The sequence below is a fragment of the Arvicanthis niloticus genome, chromosome 6 (assembly GCF_011762505.2).
Source record: "Arvicanthis niloticus isolate mArvNil1 chromosome 6, mArvNil1.pat.X, whole genome shotgun sequence".
NCBI classification, from domain to species: Eukaryota; Metazoa; Chordata; class Mammalia; order Rodentia; family Muridae; genus Arvicanthis; species Arvicanthis niloticus.
In genome coordinates this window covers 74,577,088-74,599,971 of record NC_047663.1, presented here as the reverse complement: position 1 = coordinate 74,599,971, position 22,884 = coordinate 74,577,088, and the positions used below count along the sequence as shown (strand labels likewise).

The window sequence follows — 22,884 nt, the reverse complement described above, 5'->3', positions numbered from 1 at the left end:
TCAGACTTGGTTCTGAAATATGAAGTATTAACGATGTGGTTGGGAAGAGTGGAGCGAGAGACTCTCAGCTCCCGGTGTCTAGGCCAGCCTTGCCTTCAACACACATACACAAACTTGACAGCAACCACACAATCACACACAGGAATGCACATATGCATATATGCACTCTTCCCTCATAATTTTATAAATAGAGGAAACTGGAAGTTGGTTTTCATACCAGTTCTAAAAAGAAGGAGGGTAGGTTGTGAAATGGGGCCTGAGTTTCTGGAGCACTTTCTGGTAAAACATGCCTTCACATGGCCTGTCAGCTCTTCCTCAGTGGCTTAGAGTCCTAACTCAACTGTTTTCAGGTGCTTTCCTGGATCATCTTCTCTGATCTTCATCCTGGGAGACATGCAGGTCCCCACAGGGTAGGAATGATACCTGCTTCTGAAGGCTTAGTGTCAATAATCCCCTAGCATAGTGCCTGGCATATGAATGGCCTTAGTCAATATTTGTGGTGTGAGTTGGGTTGCAGATATAGGTCCTGGAGCCAAGCACTTAAAGTAAGTGTATGACGAAATCAGGATGTAAGGAACCCAGGCTTTTTACAGCCTGTCATACACACTGGGAATGAAGTTGGACAAACACCCTTCTTCTGCCGACTCCTGACTTAGCTGCCATCAGGATTTCACATACTCTTGTGTACTGAGACTTCTGGGTTTGGGAACAGATTAGCACTTTCATGACAATATGTTACTTTTACTCTTTTCAGATTCCTTATCTGTAAAAGGGACAGATTGAGCAGAGAGGGTAGGACATAAAGATTTTCTTCTATTATGGTAGGTTCCTTGCCTTCCGTGCAAAGGTTTGTAGAGAGGGTAGGGATGGCGCATGCTTGTCTTGGACAGGATCCCAGGATGATAGGCTGGCCCTTTGGGACCTGCTGCTGGGTGGGGCCTCTGATGTACATGCAGTGTCACTTACTGGGACCTTCAGAGCTGAGACCTTCCAATCCTGGCTTGTGACCCGGTCATTTGGCTAAATTAGAGCAAGAGCCTTGACCGATTCCCAGTACCCTAGTCAGCAGTGTACTGAGATGGGAGGATTTAACTAAATGCAAACTAAGCCACTGTCATCTGGCTAGAACTTGGCCTAGCTGCTAGGCAAGTTATGGTCGGTGAGGGGCCTTTCACTGTTACTCACTTGTCTTCTGAGATGCTAAGAATCACAGGGCAGGTTTAGAATAGATCCTGAGTATTTAGCCAGAGGCACTCACTTTTGAGGGAGGTAAGTTTGTGGTTTTCAGATACCTACTCTGTCTTTTTTTCAGGGTCAGATATACGTGGTCCCCTGTTCTGAGTTTCTTAACCCTTGAGACTCATTCTTTTTGTTTTGTTTTTAAGATTTATTTATTTTTATGTATATGACTACAATTATAGCTGTCTTCAGACACACCAGAACAGGGTATCAGATCCCATTACAGATGGTTGTAAGCCACCATGTAGTCAATGCTCTTAACCCCTGAGCCACCTCTCCAGCCTCCTGAGGCTCATATTCTCTCTCTCTCTCTCTCTCTCTCTCTCTCTCTCTCTCTCTCTCTCTCTCTCTCTCTTTTTTTTTGGTTTTTCAAGACAGGGATTCTCTGTGTAGCCCTGGCTGTCCTGGAACTCACTCTGTAGATCAGGCTGGCCTTGAACTCAGAAATCCACCTGCCTCTGCCTCCCAAGTGCTGGGATTAAAGGCCTGTGCCACCACTGCCTGGCCTGAGGCTCATTCTTAAAGCCTTTCTTCATAATATGACAGTATAGTCTTCCCTCCTCCCAACACCCTAGTACTCCCCTCCAGGCTTCTGCGGCTTCAGCTAATCTGATGAACAGCTACTGTGATTGTTTACCAAATACTGTTACCAGTCAGGTTGCTACCAGGGGATGTTTCTTGCTCTTTAAAATTTGGTATTTCTGAGAAAATTTAATTTCCCCGAACCATTGTTAACCAATAAATGTCCAGGATGGGCTATGTAGGCCATCATTAAACAAAATCACAAACTCTTATCAGTGAGCCATTTCCTGGGCCCCTCAGGTCTCTTGCCAGCTAAGCTTGCCTGATCCTGAGATGTCGGCCCTATTTGTACTGATGGATATTCATGCTCCTACCCACAGTGAGGAGAGAGCCATGGGGAGGATTAAATAAAGATCCTGCCTGCTAAAGGATAAACCCTGCTTATCCAGACATGTTTTGGGTATAACATAAAAACAACCCTCAGGACCAGGAGCTATTCGGAGGGATGTGAGGTCTTTGGAAACCAGAAATACAATGCGAAGCTGCTGGTAACTAGGAGTGTGGCTTTAATGTCTTGTTTAGAGATGTCCTTAATAGGCGACTAAAGACAACATACCCATAATTATGGGTTTTGAGAGCTGGGCTGGTGGATGGTACCATCTTGCTTCTTAGGGTTGCTTTGGAAGTCGGTCCCCTAGACCACAGGGGCCTTGCTCAAGTGGGAGGAGGTCTCAGCAGTTCATTGTAGGAGCAACCTTCAGCCTTCCAGAGCTTCTGCACCCTCACAAAGGAATGCTGGTGCTTGTGAGCCCCTGAACACATCAGTGCCTTATTTGGCAATGGGGCTTTTGCAGATCTGTTTCCATTCCTTTAGAGTCAGAGGTAGACCAAGCCGGCTGATTTGGAAAACTTTTTGGAGAACCAACACAAAAGAAAATTATACATATGATTTTATTATTTTTTTCATTCTGTCCAAAATATGAACTAGCACATGCCCTTTCATTAGAGGCACACAGTCTGCTTTTCAGTAATACTTCTTGTCCCAGGGAGCCTAGGCAGCACCATTTATGTTTAATGGAAACCTGGGTTTGTTTTTTTTTTTTTTTCAACTGAATGGAAATATTTGCACTTATCTAGTCTTTGACTAAAGCCTTTACGTGTGAACATCTGATTTTACAGGGTGTGTGAGCAATACCCTTATTCACTGTGAGTAGTGCCCCGAAGCCAGGACACTTAGATGGAGTCTAGAGAAACTTTGGTAGGCCTTCTCAAGTCTGAGTCTTCACAGAGTTTCTTCCCTCTCCCATAGTTCTCCTGTGAGATTAAAATGAACCATAGCCATCCTTGCCTTGTGTCACAGCCTAGACGGACATGTCAGTGCAGCTGGCACTCAATCCAAAGCCTTCTGGATGTACACGAGGTGTGTGCTATCAGAAGTCGTCGGGCCACATGGGCTATGAATACAACTGGTGCTGTATATGTAGACAATGTCCTAGTGAGGTGTGAAAACCTGGGACAGCCATGGGTTCTTCTCTGATGGGCTAGTACCAACTTTAGATTCTTTTTTTTTAAACTCCCACACAAAGGCATACCTATTTCTCGGTGGCTTTGAGAGTTTGTGGAGAGGTGACTAGAAGGCTAGCAAGGGAACTCCAAAGGTTAAAAAGTTAAAATGAACCTAACAGAGCAGGGCAGTTCTCAGAGCCCGAAAAAAATTATTACCTGGGGGGGGGGAGGGGCGGAAAAAAAACTATTAAAGACACAGATTTCTTACTATGGGGCTGGATGGGTTCTGGAGCTTTGTATTTTTCTTTTCAAAGCCTTTTCTGGTGTTGTAGAGTGATTGGGCCAGAGTCTGTGACCTTAAGAGTGTGAGGAGAAAATGAAAGGCAGCTATGTGACTGTGACTCTCGTGGACAGGGTGAAGATCCACCTCTAACCACCCTCCAACCCCCTACCCTCCACCGCTTCCCACCCACTACCCGGCCCCAGGTCAAGAAATAGTGAGAATCTGGTCTTTGACTTCATGTGTACAAACACTTGGATACTCTCAGAAAGACTAGACACACCAGGGGCAAGGGCAGCAGTAAAAACAGCCTGGGAAGGGGCAGAGAAGCTTTTGTTCATGCCTGACACATGGGAAGAGGGTGTTTTTCAAGGTAGTTTGAAAAACGGTCTTTGTACCACTTTGCCTATCTGATGCTGGAGGACAGTGAGCGGGGCACCTGGGGGATGCTCTGTAGAATTAGCTAGGTTTCTGCTCTTCCTTCCAGAGAGGGGGTTTTAGCCAAGAGAATCATCTGACACTTCTGTCAGCAAATAGTTCTGCAACAGTGGTGGAAATGGTTCTGCAAGAAGTGGTGGTGGGCAAGCCTTAGGAAAAGCTGGTCAGAGCCCTGTGTGAGCTGAGAGTTTTGAGGCTTTGCTGGTCTAGTGGTTTCAAATTGCATTGGGGAGAATGCCTGGGAGGGATGGTGGGGTGGGAGGGATGGGATGGAGTTTAGTTTCTTAGGTTGGCCTCAGAAGAGTAGTCAGGGTATTGTTTGTTTGTTTTTGTTTTTGTTTTTTTTTAAGATTTATTTATTTTTCTTTATGTATCTGTTTATTTGTCTGCATGTAGTATATGTTCACAATCTGCATGCCTGGTTCCTGCAGAGGCCAGAACAGAATGTCTGATTCTGTGGAACTGGAGTAACAGACAGTTAAGAGCCACCATGTGGGTGCTGCGAATTTTATCTGGGTCTTTTATAAAAGCAGCAAGTGATTTGAAACATAGAGCTGTCTCTCTAGCTCCCAAGATGGAGGTTTTGTTTAAGGACTTGGGGGTCTGGGTGACTAGAGTTTTGCTCCTGTTTAGGGCTACGGTGCCAGCTGCTGATGTCACCCTGAGGACTGTGACACAGCAGACCCTCTTGTGCTACTCTCCGCCTGCCCATGGTCTCTTTAGGGCAGAAGGGACAGGATTGAAGATGAGGGAGGGCAGCAGAATGTTTTCTCTATCAGAGTCTATGGGGGAGGGGGAGGGTGGGAGTCTTGGCTAGGCTTCCCCTCTTCCTGGATCTCCACTCAGAAATCATTTCCTGAAAATTCTTAACGCATGTCAGTGGTAAGAGACAGCTTCCTGTCACCATGCTGAGCCAGCCCCCCATCAGAGAGATGAGAGAAAGATGTAGTTGGAGAAGGGACATCTGGCCACTCAGCATCCATGTATGTGGTCTCTTCTCTGGGAAGATGACAACAGCTTTTGTCCTGAGCGCAGAGTCAGAATCCTCCTGCCTGGACACATGGGCATATTCAGCCTTCTCTTGGGGACAGTGGAGAGCTTTTGAAAGCAGTGCCTTGTCCCTGTTGGTAAACATGTACAGATGGTGATGAAACATGATCCCTTTGCTTCTAGAAGGAGGGACCGTCCTGGCCCACATCCAGTACCTCATTCAGGGAAAAGATTATTTAGCTAGAACTAGCCCAGAATTTCTTGCTTTAAATGGTCTTGCTCCTGCCCTGTGCTTAGCTTACCCCATGGCTCTTCAATACAGACATTCACACCCACGTGGGCATAGTTGCCTTGATCACGATAGAAGCTCAGGGCCACCGTCATCATCACCACCACCATCAAAGTGCACTTGATCTCCAAGTTCTAGGCAACGGTTTGGTTTCATGTTTTTATCTCAGAGAGCCAGAGCAGCAAAGCACTTAAAGAGTCTGGCTCACAAACTCGAGGCTGAAATCCAGCTCCAACAGTGTCGTGGTCCCTTACAAGTGTCCACCAAATGGGAATGAACAGGTAGGAAGCCCTACCTCTCAGGTGTGCGTGCAAACGCAGCCTAACCTAGCGTTGAAGTGGGTGGGTAGTAAACTCGTTGGCTTTCTCAGGTTTACAGCAATCCAGGATGTGGTGGAGGCAGGAAGGTGATGAAGGGGCTTGGAAGTCACCGCGTACACATGTTTGTTTCTGGAGTTTTTTTTCAGAAACTTGTGGTTTAGAGTATTGGTTCTAGGCTTGTTCTCAAGTCAGGATTACCTGGGGGTGGGGGTGGGACCTGGGGGTGGGGTGGGGAGGAAATGCTGTTAGAACAAAAGGCTAGGCCCCAGCCTCAGTTTCTTTTTTTTTTTTTCTTTCTTTTTGCTTTGTTTTGTTTTAGTATAGAATAGAGTTTATTCAGGGCATGAGGGAGGGGAGTTAAGAGGGTAGTAGAGGCAGAGAAAGAGAGAGAGAGAGAGAGAGAGAGAGAGAGAGAGAGAGAAGAGGCCAGCCATGAGCTCATGGAGAGAGGGGGAAGGGAAGGGGGAAGGGGCACGGGGACAGAGGGATCAGGAGATCAAGAGAGATCAAGAGTGTAAGAGACTCAGTTTCTTTTTTTGATGCAGTAGGTCTGAGGTGTGACCCCCTATTTTGCAGTTTGCATGTGGAGTATGCTTGGGTACCTATTCAGGTTGTAGCCTGAGGTCAGCCTGAGGTCAACGGTTGTTCTCTGTTGGTCCCCACCTTATGCTTTGAGTCAGGACTTTATGCTTTGAGCTACACAGAGTCTGTAGCTCACTGATTTCTGTTAGACTGGCTGGCCCACACCCACAAATTCTCGGGATCCTCCCTACTCTGCCTCTCTAGCGTGGAGGTTAGCAGACTGTGCTGCTTTCTATGTCTGGCTTTTTCACTTGATTGCTGAGAATCAGGTTCTTGCTCTTACACAGGGAGCCTGTTACTGCCTGATTCATTCATTCTCATTCTCTCTCTCTCTCTCTCTCTCTCTCTCTCTCCCCCTTCCCCCCTCTCTGTCTCTGGGTTTTGGAGACAAGTTTTCTCTGTGTAGTCCTGGCTGTCTTGGAACTCACTCTGTAGACCAGGCTGGCCTTGACCTCACAGAGATCCACGTGCCTCTGCCTCCTGAGTGCTGGGACTCAAGGCACCTGTCACCACAGCCTGGTTTAGATTCAGATCCTATAAACAGATACTGGATGCAGAGAGGTCATTTTTAATTCAGGGTGAGAACTTTAGCTACAGAGGACACGTAGTCAGAACTGGAGTGGGTAGTTTCAGGAGCTTACCCCCTCCCCCACCCCAAATCTCTGGAAGTTTCTCTCGTTGAATGGCTACCTGGTAGGTTCTTATACTAGATAGGAGGTTCATTTGTTCATTAAGTCATTAATTCAGTCATCCACTTATTCAGGCTAAATGTGTATTGCTTGCTTTGGGAGTCAGGAGGAGCTTATAAAGACAACTGTGGTCCCTGCTTTCAAGGAAATATGTAGTCTGGCGAGAAATCTATTTGAGTTTTTCAAGCTTCTTTAAATGCTGAGGCTCCAAGAGTCCCATGCTGACAACGTCAAGCCCCCAGATAAGCTGCAGAAGAGCTATCTTCTGAACTCGTGCCCGCCCGAGAGTCTGAGAGTATGTGGATACCTCAAAGGCTCTGTTTGGATTCCTCTCTTTGGTTCATCCCCCATCTTCCCCACTTTGGTTCATTTTAATGATGCCGCCGAATAGGATAAGTGATCTCCCCCCTCTTAAAACCCTGAATAAGCTTAAAGTGTATTTACCTCAAGTACATTTCCTGTGGGAAATTTTACATCTCTTCAGGGCGCCCAGCCTACACCATTACACTCTGACCTCTCCACCAACCATCCGTTACTCAGTCTGTGAAAACGGCCCAGGAAATAGATCCTAGGAATGAGCTAATTGCTTTTCCTCTCCTCTCTTAAGTGATATATGGGTGAATTAATAGCCGAGGAGAGCTAGAGAGACACTGGTGAAATCCATTAAATGTTCTGGAGTCTTCCATCCTAAACCTTGTTAAAGCTTCTGAGGAGTTAGGGATGTGGCTCAATCGTTAAGGAAAATACTGCCCAGCACCCATGAAGCCCTTGGCTTGACCCTTAGCACCCTATAAACCTGGGCATGTTGCCACACATCTGTTCCTGTAATCCGGCCTTCAGTAGGTGAGAATTCGGGAGTCAGGCCTGTGCCCTTGGGAGACTTCCTGTTGAATTCCTATGAATTCAGTCAGACCTATGAATGACTCCACTCTGAATCTTTGGATGCTAAGGGGAAACTGGGCTTGGAGACACATTCTGCAAGTTGACTGCTGACCCAACGTTTCTGTGTGGCTGAGTGTTCCTCAGCTAGATTTTGTGTTTTCTGGGTTTGTGAGAAGGTCAGAAGCTCAGGCTCCAACCCAGGCTATATAATCAGTTCATGGCCATTGTGGGCTACATGAGACCCTGTTTCTAAAAGTTAGAGGAAAATAAAAGGATGATGATGATGATGATGATGATAAATTTCTTTCTACCCAGCTCCTCTCTACCATGATTGGGGTTCAGCTTGCTCCCTGCATTATTAAATTGCTTGCTTCAGGTGGTATATTTGCCATGGGAAGAGGAAACTGAGGAGAGAGAAAGTAACCAGCTAGTGGCTGAAGAGGAAATACCAGTCAGAGCTGGAATCAAAGTCTTTCAGAACCCTGAGCCCCCGGTATGCTGGAGTCCTTATTAATCTCCCTAGTTAGCTATATCTTCCATTTAGTAAACTTGCTGGAAGACACGAGCAGGCATAACTGTGGAGCCTGTGCCCTGGGGAGACTTCCTGTTGAATTCCTATGAATTCAGTCAGACCTATGAATGACTCCACTCTGAATCTCTGGATGCTGAGGGGAAATTGGGCTTGGAGACACATTCTGCAAGTCGACTGCTGACCCAACGTTTCTATGTGGCCGAGTGTTCCTTTGGATCAGCTGGATTTTGTGTTTTTCTGGGTTTACTTACCCCTCTTCGGTGGTTTCTCCTCAAGACTGAATGTTAATTCTTAACGCATCTGCATCCTGGGATGGGAAGAAGCCTAGACTTTGGAGCCAAGTCCCTTCCTCTGGGAAATAATCTCCTCTTCCCAAATCTAGTGTCTCTTCAGATTCCTCTGACCCTCTGTTCTGGCTTCAGCCTGTGTTTTCTTCTGAAAAGCAGTTTTGAATTAGGTTTACTGTTTTGAAAATAAATATTTAGTAGGTATTTTTATTATTGCAGCAATATGTAACTTGCTTTGTGAACATCTGCCCTTTCCTGAGATAGCCACCACTGACAATGGCTTCCTGCCTTGCCAGTTGTTTTCAATACATGTACCTGGGGTACACTGATTAGCTTTTCATTAAAATCAACTTGAGAATACATGTATTTCCAAAATGTCCTGCCCCTAACTCCTTTTCAGATTTTTCACATTTATATATATGCATTTCTTTCTATCAGACTTGAATTTCTGATGTTTTGTTCCATTAAAAATCCCTGACCTTGCCTTTCTGGAGATCAGTTCTTTTAGCTGAAACATCCGTTTGGTTCTTTCATTTCGCATTTTACTTTTGGAGAAATTCTAGGAAGCTCCTTCTGTATCCCCCAGCCTTCCATGAGGGATCCTTAACCTCAGCTTCAAAGGGTCTGTGACAAGAGAGACACAGTGTCCACAGTCAGACAAGGGAAAGGGAGTGTGTGGAATGTGTCAGGCAGAAGCAGCAGGTTGAGGGAGATCTGACCCACTGAAAGGAGAAGCAGGTGGTGTCAGCAGCTCTGTGAGCAATGACTGTCCCTGCCATTTGTTCAGTTCTTATGACATCTATCACTCACTCTATTGACTATGCCCAAAAACATAGGCCAGGGCCAGGTATGACAACCCTTGATTGATGACCCTACCAAAAACATTCAGCGGTGGTTATTCTCCTAAAGAAAAACTGAGGTGCCCATGCTAATAACTAGTATATTCCATGTTGGAAGGACCAGTTGGATTTTACGACCAGGTTTTCAGACTCAGAGAGATTGTGACTGTGTTTGCAAGTTTCTGGGTCTTTCTCAGGACCCAGAAAAACCAAACCAAGATGATTGACCTAGTATCGTCAACTCCATCTGGATGGAGTGACCAATGACAGATTTCCTCCTGGCTTTCTTTTTTTCCTTAGTCTCCTAATGACCACCAGTTTCTTTTTGTCAGGGTAGCCTTTCGTGGTTCAGTTAAAGTCACGAAGCACCATCACCAGGAAGATAGAATCCATCAATAAAGGTTCGAATGTCTGCTCTTATTTGTTTCAGGCACCTTTTTGCTCCAGCCTACACAGAAACCTGCTACACCGCAAGTGGCAATCCTCAAACCAGCACGCTGAAATCGGAGGTGAGTCACGTAGACTCGTGTCCATCAGTAGTTGCCCTGACTAGCTGGGAATAAATATGTGGCCCCTTCTCTGAAGGGCTGGCTTCCCCTGACCAAGACCTAGGGCCCAAACAGAGGCAAACTGTTGTCTCATAGTTGCTTCCTGTCTTTTTCTAGTGAAAATGGCAAAGCAGAGAGAGGTGGAATGTTTGAGGGTAATCTGATTAAAATTCGTGTAAATTATTACAAAGTAATTATTAGGCCTATGTTAACTACCCATATATTAAAAAATCTTTGAAAGGGTTAATTTACTCGTCATCCTGCCATCTTATCCAAGTAAATGTTGATTAATCTTTTTTAAAAAAATGTAGGGTTTTGCAGAGTTTTAATCACTGTACATACAAATTTATATTAACATACTATAACATATAATATTAATAAAGTGATATAACAACAAAATTGTATTATATATTTTACATGCAATTAGGTTTGTTGTTGTTTGTTTGTTGTGGTTTTTCAAGACAGTGTTTCTCTGAGTATCTCTGCCTGTCTTGGAACTGACTCTGTAGTTGGGGCCGGCCTCAAACTCAGAGATCTGCCTGCCTCTGCCTCCCAAGTGCGGGAATTAAAGGCGTGTGCCACCCCTACCAGGCTCTATCAAGCTTTTTAAAAATGTGCTGTTGTCTTAATACTGGACATTTCCCCTTCAGAGTTGTTTTTAGTTAGGAACGTTTTGCATAGCATTCGTCATTTTGGAAAATAGTTTTCCATCTTAATGTATTTCACCGTACCCTACAGGTGGGCATTTAAGATAGTAAATCCTACCTGTTGCATGAATAGTCGGCTCTTCCCTTGGAGATTTCTGTTGGAATTCACAGGCTCAGCTCAGAGAAACCTTGGACCAGACCAAGGCTTCTGAGGCTGGGCTCTTGAGAGATGATAGGAAGGGGAAGAGCAGGAGCTGCATTGTGTTTTGGCTTCTGGTATGTGACATGGAGGACAACAGGAGAGGCTCCTCTGCTTGGGGTTCCACCAACAGAAACTGGAACTACATCTCCGTGCAACCCATTCTTCACATACCTCTGCCTGCGTGTGAATATCTAACAAGAGAGCAGCAGGCTAGCTTGTTTATCAGACGTCCCGGAACGGGAAAAGGATGGATCACTTAAGTTTGGAGTCAGCTAAGAAAATGGTTCTCAACATGTGGCCCACGACCCCTTTGGCAAACCCCTATCTCCAAAAATACTTACATTTCAATTCATAACCGTAGTAAATTCACAGTTATGAAGTAGCAATGTAAATAATTGTATAGTTGGGTCACTACAACCTGAGGAACTGTATTAAAGGGTTGTGGCATTAGGAAAGTTGAGAACCATTGCTCTAAGAAGTCTACAGCAGAGAGTATATGGGTACGGGTACCAGGAGGGAGATGCTCTTTTGGGTTCTGGATGTGAAGGTCAATGGGACTTCTTCCTGAGACTTTCCTAGGTAGGAAAGAATTTGGAAGTGTAGCCAGTGAGTGACAGCAGCAGACAGACTGGACTGGACCAGGGAAACTGTCCAGCTGTGACCCACATCTCCACAAAGCCCCTTACTCCAAGCTTTTCCACTTCTTAGAAAGCCCGTACCCATTACAGTTTCACAGAACCACTCTCCTCCGAATTCAGCCCCTCCCACTTCCATACCCCACAACTCAAGAATGGGTCTCAGGGCACAAGTTAACAATGAGCTCATGCTTCCTGCCGTGAAAGCCCCCTAGGGTGACCCCCTCAGCCCGAGAAGCTGCGGAATGCAATGACTTCATGACTGATCCTGACTTGTTCTTTGTGCTCTAAGCTGTGCACCAAGCTGAGATGTGTTAAGGGTCTTTCAGAGCAGAACTCTGAAAGAGGATGTCCCCTGGTCCCTGAATTCCCCTCCTTCCTGAAGGCCTCGCTGGCTGAAGCACATCCTTACTGAACCCTGGGCCAAGATCATTGTTTTCTTCCATCCACCACTGTTGGATTCTTGCAAAGTCCCCACCCAGGCCCAGGGGGCTCCCAGTCAGCCTTCTCCGTTGGAAACTAAGAAATCAAGGAGAAGCAGGAATGGAGTCAATCCTGTCAGTCTAAATGCTGAGGCTTGGACTCTGCCTCCAAACTAGGTGGGCATTCTGGGAATCTTATCAGAACTCATTAGCTAGACCTGTAGGTTACAGCTCTAATCTAGGTCAGGTTACTGGGGGAACAGGTTTGGGAATGTGTTCCAACAGCAAGACTTACAAGGGTTGGGATCTGAAGCCAGGGCTGCGGTCTTGGCTCTCACTAGCTGGATGACCTTAATCAACCCTTTGGACCATACTGAGTTCTTTTTTTTTTTTTTTTTTTTTTTTTCCAATCTCAAAAATTAGATGTGCTGATCTAATGCTCACGCTAATAGTCGGTGCTGTGGAAGGATAGGAGTCACTGATTGTTATGGGGATTCATAAATACAATTTCTAACTCCATAATTTACAGATGAGGGGATTGAGGAGGGAGAAGTAACTTGGCTACGTTTAAATGCCGAGGCTCAGACTAGAGCTTGTCCCGTTGGTGGCTAGAGGGTAGAAAAGCTTTGGGAAGAGTCAGTCACGTGCCAATTCTGCCTTGGTTGGGGATGGTAGAGGGTGAAGTACGGGGGCCAAGCTGCTGGAGTTCACGTCTCTGCTTAAGTGAGTCGCTCAAGCCTTTTATATCCCACCTTAGTCCAGAATCTGAGAACCTTTAAACTGCCTGTAGCTTCCCCTTTAAAATTGTGGGGGTAATATCTGCCTCATGAAGCTGTGGTCAGAATTAAAGTAAAAATTAGCAACTGTTGTCAAATAGTAAAGTTAGTTGCTAAGAGTGAATGGCAAGTACCCTAGTCACACGTGCTAGTGCCCTTTGTAAATTAAAGAGCACGTGACAGGTGTAGAGCCTTCCATTGCAGAGAGCATGGGGGTGTGCACACTGCGGCAGCCATGAGTCAGAGAGCCGAAGAGGTCTAAGGTTTCTCCATAGCTACTTCTGGATCTAATTTCTTGATACTTGAGAAGGATCCAGCATTTTGAAACGGTTGTTGGACCTACATTTCTGAATGCTTGCCTGACTCTCAGTCATTCCACCGACTATGAAACCAGAAGGCCCCCTCATCTGGGGAGAACTGGTTTTTCACGCTGTCAGTGCCCTGCACATGGGGTCTGTGGTCTCACTCCCGAGTTCTGACCAGGTTCAGAACTTGGTTGTTGATGATCTGCCTCTAGTCTCCCTGGCCTGGGGACAGATGGAGGAACCACATGACAGGCTGGCCTTTGCAAATAGTGGGCCCTTTGGCTAGAAGTTGGTCGGCATATAGATGTGTTGCCTGCCATCCTAGATTTGCTGGGAGGCAGTGAGACCCTTGGCAAGATGCTGGGCTGTGTGTGTTGTCGCCTGCCTTCCTAGGAGCTGGGGGATCACCTCCTACCACAGGTGGGTTTCCTTTGTGCTCATGAAGCAAAGTCATGAATCTGACTTGCTTTTAGCCCAGGAGATTGATACCAAGAGGAGACTGCTGCCGTCTCCCTTCCTGGCTGTGTGTCAGTCAGTGTGAATGGGTAGATGACAGGTGCAACTGACCAATGGACCACTGGTAGATGAAAGGGTACCTGTGATTCAGAGAAGGAACCCAGGTTGAATGTGGGCTTGATTTGTGCTTCCTGGCATGGCCGTATGGTTCAGAAGAACAGGGTATAGAACAGAAATGTTAAAAGTTATAGGTCTGGGCCAGCCCTTTTGGTGGGCTTTTGTGGCTTCAGTGGCCATGTTTTATGTCTGTGAAAGAATTTAATGAAAATATGGCCACTCATGTTTGCTGTCTCCCTCTCTGGGCTAGAGAGCAGTCTAGCTAGCTCTTTTGTGTCCAGGTCTCTCATGGGCCCTCTGAGGTTGGAGGTTAAAGATGTGGAAGGCCAGAGAAGTCACGTACACTGTTGGCATATATGGGAGCCTGGATTTAAGGCTGGTCTGGCTGAGCCAAAATGCTTCAGTTTAATTACCAGGCTGTATCCAGGACTAGTGATGGGAGAAAAGTGGACCACCCTTCCCCCACAGTGGGTTTTCCTTCTGGATCCCCTCCAAAAGGAAACAGCACAGTCTGGAGATGAGATCCTTAGACTGTCTGTCATGCAGGGAAAGCTTGAACGTTTATGATTACTGCTTAGCCTCAAGGTATTGAGGAAGCCCTTTAAAGAGACGGATTTTACTCCTAGGTTTTTTGTTTGTTTGTTTGGTTTTTGAGACAGGGTTTCTCTGTGTAGTCCTGGCTCTCCTGGAACTCACTCTATAGACCAGGCTGGTTTCGAACTCAGAGATCTGACTGCCTCTGTCTCCCACCACGCCCAACTTTCCTCCCAGTTTTGCCCTCTATTCTGGCCAAGGTATCAATTCTGACCTCTTTGGGAAGACTGTTTTAAGCATCTAGGGAAAGGGCTGTTGACTTAGCACACAGGCACTCCCAGAAGCACTGTGTTTATTTCCTGATTGCTTTGGTTAGCCTAGTGATCAAACTTTCCTGGTACCACAAAAGTATTCGTAGCTGTGTGCCTTTGACTTCTAGATCAATTGCTTTTCGTTATTGGGATAAAACAGCTTGACTAGAAGCAAGTTACAGAAGGAAGAGTTTATTTGGGTTTAAGATTCCAGAGCAATAGTCCATAATGGTGGGAGAGTCACAGCGGCAGGCGGCCAGAGCAGGAGGCTGAGAGAGCACATTTTCAGTTCTAATCATGAAGCATAGAAAGCAAACTACAGAGGTGGGCGAGGCTATGAAATCTCCAATCCTGTCCTCCAGTGACCTACTTCCCCTATCAAGGCTGTATTGTCTACCTGAGTAGCATCACTGAGGACCACCAAGAGTTCAGACAACTAAGCCTAGGTTTGGGCCAGCAGTTCTCATTCAAACCACTGCAGAGTCCCAATTATTAATGACTAGCTTTCACAAGGGGCTGGAGCTATGTGTCTATTTTCTCATTGCATCTCTGAAGCCTTGCCCAGGGCCTGCTGATGGTGGTGCTTGGCAGTGTTTATAAAGATGGAGGGTTCTGGCTGGGTTTGGGGGACCACATGCCTGTGAGCCATTAGGATGAGAGAATACACCAGGCTTCATAGAGCTAGGGACCAGGAAGGAGGGTCCAGGTGTACAGGGATCCAGGGAAGGAAGAGCATCTTGATCTGAGTTTTTATCTTGAGGCTGCCCTAACAAAGCACTGTGAACTTTGAGGTTAAGACAGGAGAAATAGATTCTCCATTTTGGAGGCTGAAAGTCCAAACCTAATTGTTAGAAGGGCCGCATGTACACTCCATAAGCTCTCCAGGGGGAGAGTCCACCCTTTTCTAACTCCGAAGTGCTCCCAGGAAGAGTCTTCCCTTTTCTAATTCCTCAGTGCTCCTTGGCTGTGTTACATCATTCCAGGCTTTGTCTTCAGGGGATTTCTCCCCTTATATCTTTTGTGTCCTTTCATCCAGGAAACAAAATGGACCATTAGATTTATGACCTGCTCTAATCCACGTGGCCATATCTTACTTTAATTACATGATCAAAACCCTATTTACAAATGAAATCATATTCTAGCTTCTGGGTGATCATAAGATTTTTAGGAGGACACTATTCAACCTATTACAGGGAGTTACAGAGGTGCCATCGTTGAGAGATTGGCTCTCTCAGAAGACTATTCCTGAGGCTGACATGTCAGATTTGAAAATCCTGGGCTCTCCAACCTACCAGGAAGATCTTTGGCAAATCTTTTTGTCCCTGTGAGTCTCAGCACTTTTTGTCTGCTCAGTAGGGCTGGTGTTGTCTGCCCTGTGCTATGTCTTGGGTTTCTATAAGAACCAAACAAAGTGGAAGCTAGGAAGCATTTTGCAGGTTGTAAGAGCTAGAAGGTCAGGGTTGGGAAGGAACAAGTTTGTCACCTGTCAACCAATGAGACTTTAACATTGCCATGTTTATCTGCGTCATGTGACGAGTGCTTCCTTTCTGTTTGCTAGGATCACTGCTTTTACCATGGGACTGTGAGGAAAGTGGACGAGTCCAGTGTCACGCTCAGCACCTGCCGGGGAATTAGGTAAGAGATCCTGAAGCTGCTAGGGACAGCTGGTACCCTCCCCTAATAAGATGAGCAGGGCTAACCCAAGGCAAGGGCCTTGCAAAGAAGAGGCCAAGCTTGTGAGATACCAGGGAAGTCCCAGATAATCTACACATATACCTTTCCTGACAAATTCGTTGTATTAAGATATAAATTGTTGCTGGTTGGTGGTGGCTCACACTTTTAATCCCAGGCCTCAGGAAGCAGAAGCAGGCTGATCTCTGAGTTCGAGGCCAGCCTAGCCTGGTCTACAGAGCGAGTTCTATCTAGGATAGCAAGGGCTACATAAAGAGAAATCTTGAATACAAACAAAGATAGGAGTTCTATTATTTATGACTAAGGCCAACAAATCAAAAGACAACCATGACTGAAAGGTTAGTGTCAATAAAGAGTTATCATATGTAACTGGCAGGCTACAAGTCACCGTAAAACGCAGTGTGCAAATCCCGAGAGGGATAGCAGGAAAGCACAGAAGTGTGAAGAGACAGGAAGTTGGGTCCATGTGGGCTAGTACAGGGAAGGAGTGAATGAGTTTGAAGAGCAGGCTGAGGAGTAGCTAGTGTGAATAGCTTCAGTAGTCTTGGGACACAGGGCCCACCAAGTTATCTGGTATCCATCACTATGAGTAGGTGAATAGTGGGATCCAGGTGGCTGGACCCTGGGCTATTTGTTGGCTTGTACTAAAAGGCATAATAGCAAGCAAAATGTTTGCCATCTCTAGGGGTTGGGTAACCACGAAGGGGCAGTTCCTCTAGGGCCAGTGAACTCAAGCAGTGACAGCAAACAGGTACCCTGCTGGTAGACCCCAGGCTGAGTTTCAGCATTCTTCCGCTCTGTGGTAGAAGGACATGCAGATTGTGTAGCAGGAAATGGGAAAAGAGAAGATGTGGGAAGAAAGGAGAGGATGACTTTCAAGACAAAATCAACCTGAAAGTTCCAACTAGATGATGCTTGGAAAAAGGGTGACCCTTCTGCCTCTAAACCACCAAACAGCTGGGTTAGAGCCAGGAGCTGATGTGTACCTGATGGGAGCTGGAGGGAGGTATCAGATCCCTTCGAAGTAAGAGTTACAGATGGCTGTGGGCCACCATGTGGATGCTGGCAACCAAACCTGGGTCTCCTGCAAAAGCAAAGTGTTCCTAACTACTGAGCCTTCTTTTCTCTAGTCCCCTGGTGTTTATTTACTTACTTATTTGAAAAAATCTGGGCTCTCCTCTATACAAATTGCCTGGGTTTTGAGCACCTGCACTGCACGGGCTCCTGACTCTAAGAATAACAACAACAGGGAAAGAAAGTCTGGGGTGGCAGGAGCCAATACTGCCAACTGTATGCTGGGGGCAAGACTCTCACTACTGTTAATGGTAAGTTACACATTAGGTGCTCTCAAAGGCAGGACTGGGAATACAGGTCCACTGTTGTCTCTCAGGAGCTGGTAGGAAGTGTTCTTTCCCTTTATCAGTGGCTGCTTCTCCCATTCATCTTGGGTGTCTGCTGTATGCCCATGCCCTACCTTGGTGGAAGAGAAACAAGCATTGTCAAGTTTGGAGCCTTCTGTATCTTAACAGGGCCATCAGTGATAGATATGGTAGAGACCATAATGAGCTAATGGAACCAAAACCATTAGTTCTGCAGCTCCTTACCAGCGTACAAGATTTGCCCCCTCTACAACTTAGCTAGCTTACCCCACCCCACCCCTCCACCCCCAAATATGACTAAGGGTCCTTCTGACTGCAGGTCTCATGTCTGTTTATGCATTGGTTCCCATCACTGAAAGGTTGTGTGGCGAGTGGCCTGAGGGAATTAGGCAGGAAATCGGGTTTGGCTGGGAGGTGATTAACAGTGGCCTCATATCCTTCACTCAAGTGGCCTCCTCCAGCCAAGCCGACTGGCTTCTCAGCGGTGTTTATAGGTTCAGCCACAGCCACCTGTGGCCAGCGAGTAAACAATGACTGTCCCAGGAAGGAGGAAAGGGAACAAGCAGGTGTGACCTTCTCCTCCCCACCCCTTCCTTTCTCCCCTCTGGGTCTGGAGCAGTGGGAACACACTTGGCTTGGCCTCTTGTAAATCATTCCAGCAGTCAGGCTGATGGGGAAGCTCACCGAGCTGCCCATGTGTTTCTGGTTTGCATGCTTCCATCCGGTGAGGTCCACATGCTCTTCTTTCCCAGCCCTCTCCTCCCTCCACAGGCTGAGGAACCGAGGTTGTGGCCAGGCTGATTTAAGAGCTGGAGACTTGCAGGATGGCTGCATTGGGTCCCTGGAGCGGAGGCAGGAATGACAGTGGTGCTCAAACTCAAAGAGCGTCCCAAGGCCCCTGAAGCCTCATATTTCCATGGAAGGTCTCCATGGTAACTGTTCATCATTCTTGGTACTGTGTTTCTGTGCTTGGAGAAAATGGATAGAATTTATGCTAGGCCGGCTCTTCTGGCTGAACATGAAAGAATCAGGAGAGCCTCTAGACCAGTGGTTCTAAGCCTTCCTAATGCTGTCAGCCTCTTAAATACAGTTTCTCATGTTGTGTGACCCCCCAACCATAAAATTACTTTGTTGCTACTTCATAATGGTAATTTTGCTAGTTATGGATCCTAATGTAAATAAATGTGTTTTCCAATGGTCCTATGTGATCCAGGTGAAAGGGTCGTTTTACATGCCCCCTCGACCCCCAAGGAGTCCCTTCCCACAGGTCGAGAACCATTGCTGTAGACATTGTGAGGGTCTCTTCTCTCCAGAGTACTCTATAGATCAGTTTATCATTAAAGAAACGATACTCAGTAAAATAAATCTAAATGTTAATAAACATTTAAGGGCACAATGAGAGACACTTTCTCTCCTCGCTTCCCAGATTTTACCCCGTTTCCGGATGCGGCCATAAACTATCTGTTTCTTATGTCCCCCATGCTCCTGGCAAAAGGAACCTCACTCCATATTATAATGTTTTATAACTTTGGGCCCTAACCACCTTGGGAATTGGTTTAATCAGTGACTGTGGATCTTAACAAAGATGCAGCAAAGCTTTTATTTGTGTTAGTTAGCCAACTGGTGGCTAAATGCTTAAACAACTCAAACAGGCCAGATTGGCTTTGGCTCAGGGTTTCAGAGGGTCCCAAGCCTCACTGCTGGCTCTGTCGGTCTGGGATCCATAGTAAGGCAGAACATATGTAAATGGTTTGTACCTCATCTATACAGTATGCTTCCATGGCTGCTAGCTTTCTTGGAGAATCTTCCCTGGTTGTTAGTGAGCATTGCCTAATTACTTTAGAGCAGGGGTCCTCAACATCCCTAATGCTGCAGCCCTGTAATTCAGTTCCTTATGTTGTGGTGACCCACCCCCCCAATAAAGTTATTTAGTTGTTACTTTATAACTGTAATTTTGTTACAGTTATAAATCATAATGTAAAGATATGATATGCAACCCTAAGGGGGTCAAACCCACAGGTTGAGAACCACTGCTTTAGGTTATTAATATGGCTGTTCTGTAGGAGGGCTGTGTCAGGAGACAGCAGAGCCAGGATTCTAATCCAGGATGTCTCCTTACTGAGCCCGTGTTCTCTTCCTGTGCTCTGTTCCAGTAGGAACTCCGTACCATGTACCATGTGCCTTTCTTCTCTCTGTGCTGCCTGGGAAGTTCCCTATGAATAGTTAGGGTGGGTATAGTATAGGTTGGGGAAGTGGTGGGGAACGGGAAACCAGGGCTGCTACTTCTTAGGATCTCCCTTAATGTGGGGAAGGTGGATGCATAGCTGTGTGTCCCAGGGATGGCTTCCTTGGGAGTGGCACCTCTCTCAAGTCTTGAAGGAATGTAGGAATGCATTTGACTGATTTCTTCATTTATTTATGGGTTAAGCATGAATGAACCTCTTGTTTCCTGACGGGCTGGCTTGTCTGGGTTCCTCTATATGATTTTATTCTAGGATTTATTTTTCTCATTCTCTTAATGATGAGGAATAGGTTGGAGAGTAGCATCCTGGCCCTTTGCCTCCTGGGTCCTCTGTCTCCACCTCTGATCTCTTCCTCTGCCAGCACTAATATTAGCAAAATGAATCAGTGGAGGTTCTTAGGATAAATGATGGAGCAGGAGAAGACATAAGGTGACTTGCAGTAGGTTGAGTTATTTATACTGCCTACTTGGGATGATTGCTCAAGCTCGAGTCTGCCTCCTTGAGACGACTGCTCACGTGCTGTGGAAACAGTCAGGAGTGTGGGCTCCTGAAGTTCCTGGGTGTGGCTTAGCAGAGCATTGCCCATGGGACTTAGTGTGTAAGGGTTCATGATTCGCTGGAGTGATACCCCAGACTCACCCTGGACTCAAATAGTAAGTAAACGCAAAGAGTGTTTTATTCTGCAGAAGCCCAGCATACTGGGGTCTTCCATTACCAGAATAGAGAGACACCCAAGTGAGTTTGCAGATTTGATTTAAAGCACATTAGGGAATTCTAGGTTAATCTGCTGGGTCCATCTCTACGGCCATTCCATTATCAGGGTGTTGGGGCTGGAAACTTGCTGGGGGAGGTCTGGAAATTGCTGCTCACCCATTGTCCTTGCTTTAGGGAAGGTGGTGGGGCTTCTGAGGCCTGGGCTTGCCTGGAATTGTCCAGTTCTTGGAAACAGAGATTAAGCCTAGTCTTCATAACTGCTAATTTGAAGCCTGTCATGGAATCAGCCTAACCTTCTCAAGTGCAGACACTTGGTCCAGTAAGCAGATCTGGAGTTTACTGGGATAGCCTGAGTACCTTCTGAAGATTAATGAATAGCTTGGAAGCTTTGGTCCTGGGATCTCTGAGCACAGGCTTAGAGCTTACCAGTGGAGGCAGCTACCCAGAGCCCAAGGGAATAGACTGTATCTATTAAATGTTTAGTCTCCATTAAATGTTCAGCCACAGGTGAAAGCTTCAGATTGTAAACTCTCTGAACCCCAGTTTCTTCATTGATTAAAATGAGCTTCATATTTTTGTCTGCCTTACAATGTGATGTGGAAATTAAAAGAGAGTAACACCTGCAATCTATGTGGCACATGGTAAGTTAGCTGTCAGCAAACACTATTTGAGGAAACGGGAGAGTAGGCCCCTCCTCTGCCATCTGCAATCGAATTGGGATTCCACAGACAGGTCAGCTGCATCCTTGCTGATGTTTGGTCTTTGCTATGTATTGTAATAACCTTGCTCCTTAATTTAAAACGATTGGTTAAATAAAAATGCCAACTGCCAATAGTTGGGCAGAAGAATCACCAGTGGGGTTTGAGGGCTTGGGGTCTGAGGAGAAATCACAAGGGGAGAAGAAGGTGGAGAGAGGAGGAAGCTGCCATGGGGTAGGTGAATCATAAAAACATAGCTACAAGGGCTAGCCAATTGGAGGTAAGAGTTGCCCAGATGGAACATGGCAAATTATAAAATGGAATTATTGATAGGGAAATATATTTAAATAGCATAGAGGGTAGATATCTTCCCAGCTCTGGTGCTGATTAAGGCTTATCATAATAATAAAAGTTGGTGTCTTTTATCTGGGAACTGAATGATCAAAGGTGGGACAAAACCCCTGATTGAGATGAAATATTTTCTATAACAAATTGGTGCCCAATGTGGGTCTTGAAGCCACAACCCTGAGATTAAGAGTCTCATGCTCTACCAATGGAGCTAATATAATTTCAGATTAAAAGATAATGCTTTTCTACTGTCAAAAACCATTTTGCTCTAGGAAAGGTGTGTTCTGCTGGTCAGTGTGGGGACTCAGAGTTGGGTTGGGACAGAGTTGTTTTGTTTTTATCCCACAGAAAAACAAAGCTATTCTCATGAGAGCTAGTATGGGGTAGAATTTCAGCTACTATGAGCAACCAGTCTGTCTCCTTAGAATGAGGGGCTCCCATGGGAGAACTAATGGCAACTTGTGAGAGCTAACTTGAAAATAGGTATCACATTGCTGTGAGCATCCAGTCTCTATAAACATGGGCTTCCATGGGAGAACTGATTACGGTTCAACCTAGCACATTATAAAATAAATGAAAGGGAATTTAAATTCAGTTGAATATAGAGAAGGATATTAAATAAATTTACATAAAGAGAAAGGGGATATAAGTATATTTATCCACAGGGATATGAATCTCCAAAGAAAAGAGAAAGAAATGAGAATTGATATAAATGTTTTGAAGGGTACATAGATAAATACATCCAGGCCTTTGATCTTAGTACTTGGGAGATAAAGGCAAGGACAGATAGGTTTCTTGGGAGTTTGAGGCCAGCCTAATCTACAGAACAAATGCAAGTTGGCCTGGGCTATACCGAGAAACCCTGTCTTAATAATTAATAATAATTGTTTTTAAACTGTTTTAAGTATCAAAGATACTAATCTCCAGAAAAGAGAGAAAGAAATGGGAATTAATATCAATGTTTTCAAGGTTATGTAGATCATGAATAAATAAATCCAGGCCTTTGATCTCAATACTTGGGAGACTAAGGCAGGGATAGATATAGGTTTTTTGTGAGTTTGAGGCCAGCCTAATCTACAGAGCAAATCCAGGTCAGCCTGGTCTACACACACACACACACACACACACACACACACACACACACTCACACACACTCACACACACACTACCCTGTCTCAATAAATAATAATAATTGTTTTAAGTTGTTTTAAATTATTAAAATGAAGGTGGCTATATGTTCTATGCTTGTGATGGTATTGCAAATCGTCTATGAGAGAAGTCTAACTAGAGCAGACCTAAATTTAAAAAGGGGGCTGCTAATTGGACCAATCTATACTCTTAATGATTTCAAATTGCTGGACCAAAGGCATACTATGGCTGGAGACATGGCTCAGCCTTTAAGGGCTAGGCTCACAACCAAAAATGTAAGAGTTCAGTTCCCATCCCTACTTAATTTTGTATA

The 22,884-nt window shown here is 45.6% G+C and overlaps 1 protein-coding gene across 1 annotated transcript in view; it reads left to right on the top strand.

Annotated features, from left to right (window-relative positions):
- The window catches only part of Adam19 (ADAM metallopeptidase domain 19), an 88,076-nt gene that overhangs the window by 26,703 nt on the left and 38,489 nt on the right, over positions 1-22,884 (top strand). Inside the window, exons 4-5 of the mRNA XM_034506632.2 lie at positions 9,826-9,904; positions 15,907-15,983. Coding sequence (XP_034362523.1) covers positions 9,826-9,904; positions 15,907-15,983 — 156 coding nt within the window. The remainder of the gene's footprint in view (positions 1-9,825; positions 9,905-15,906; positions 15,984-22,884) is intronic.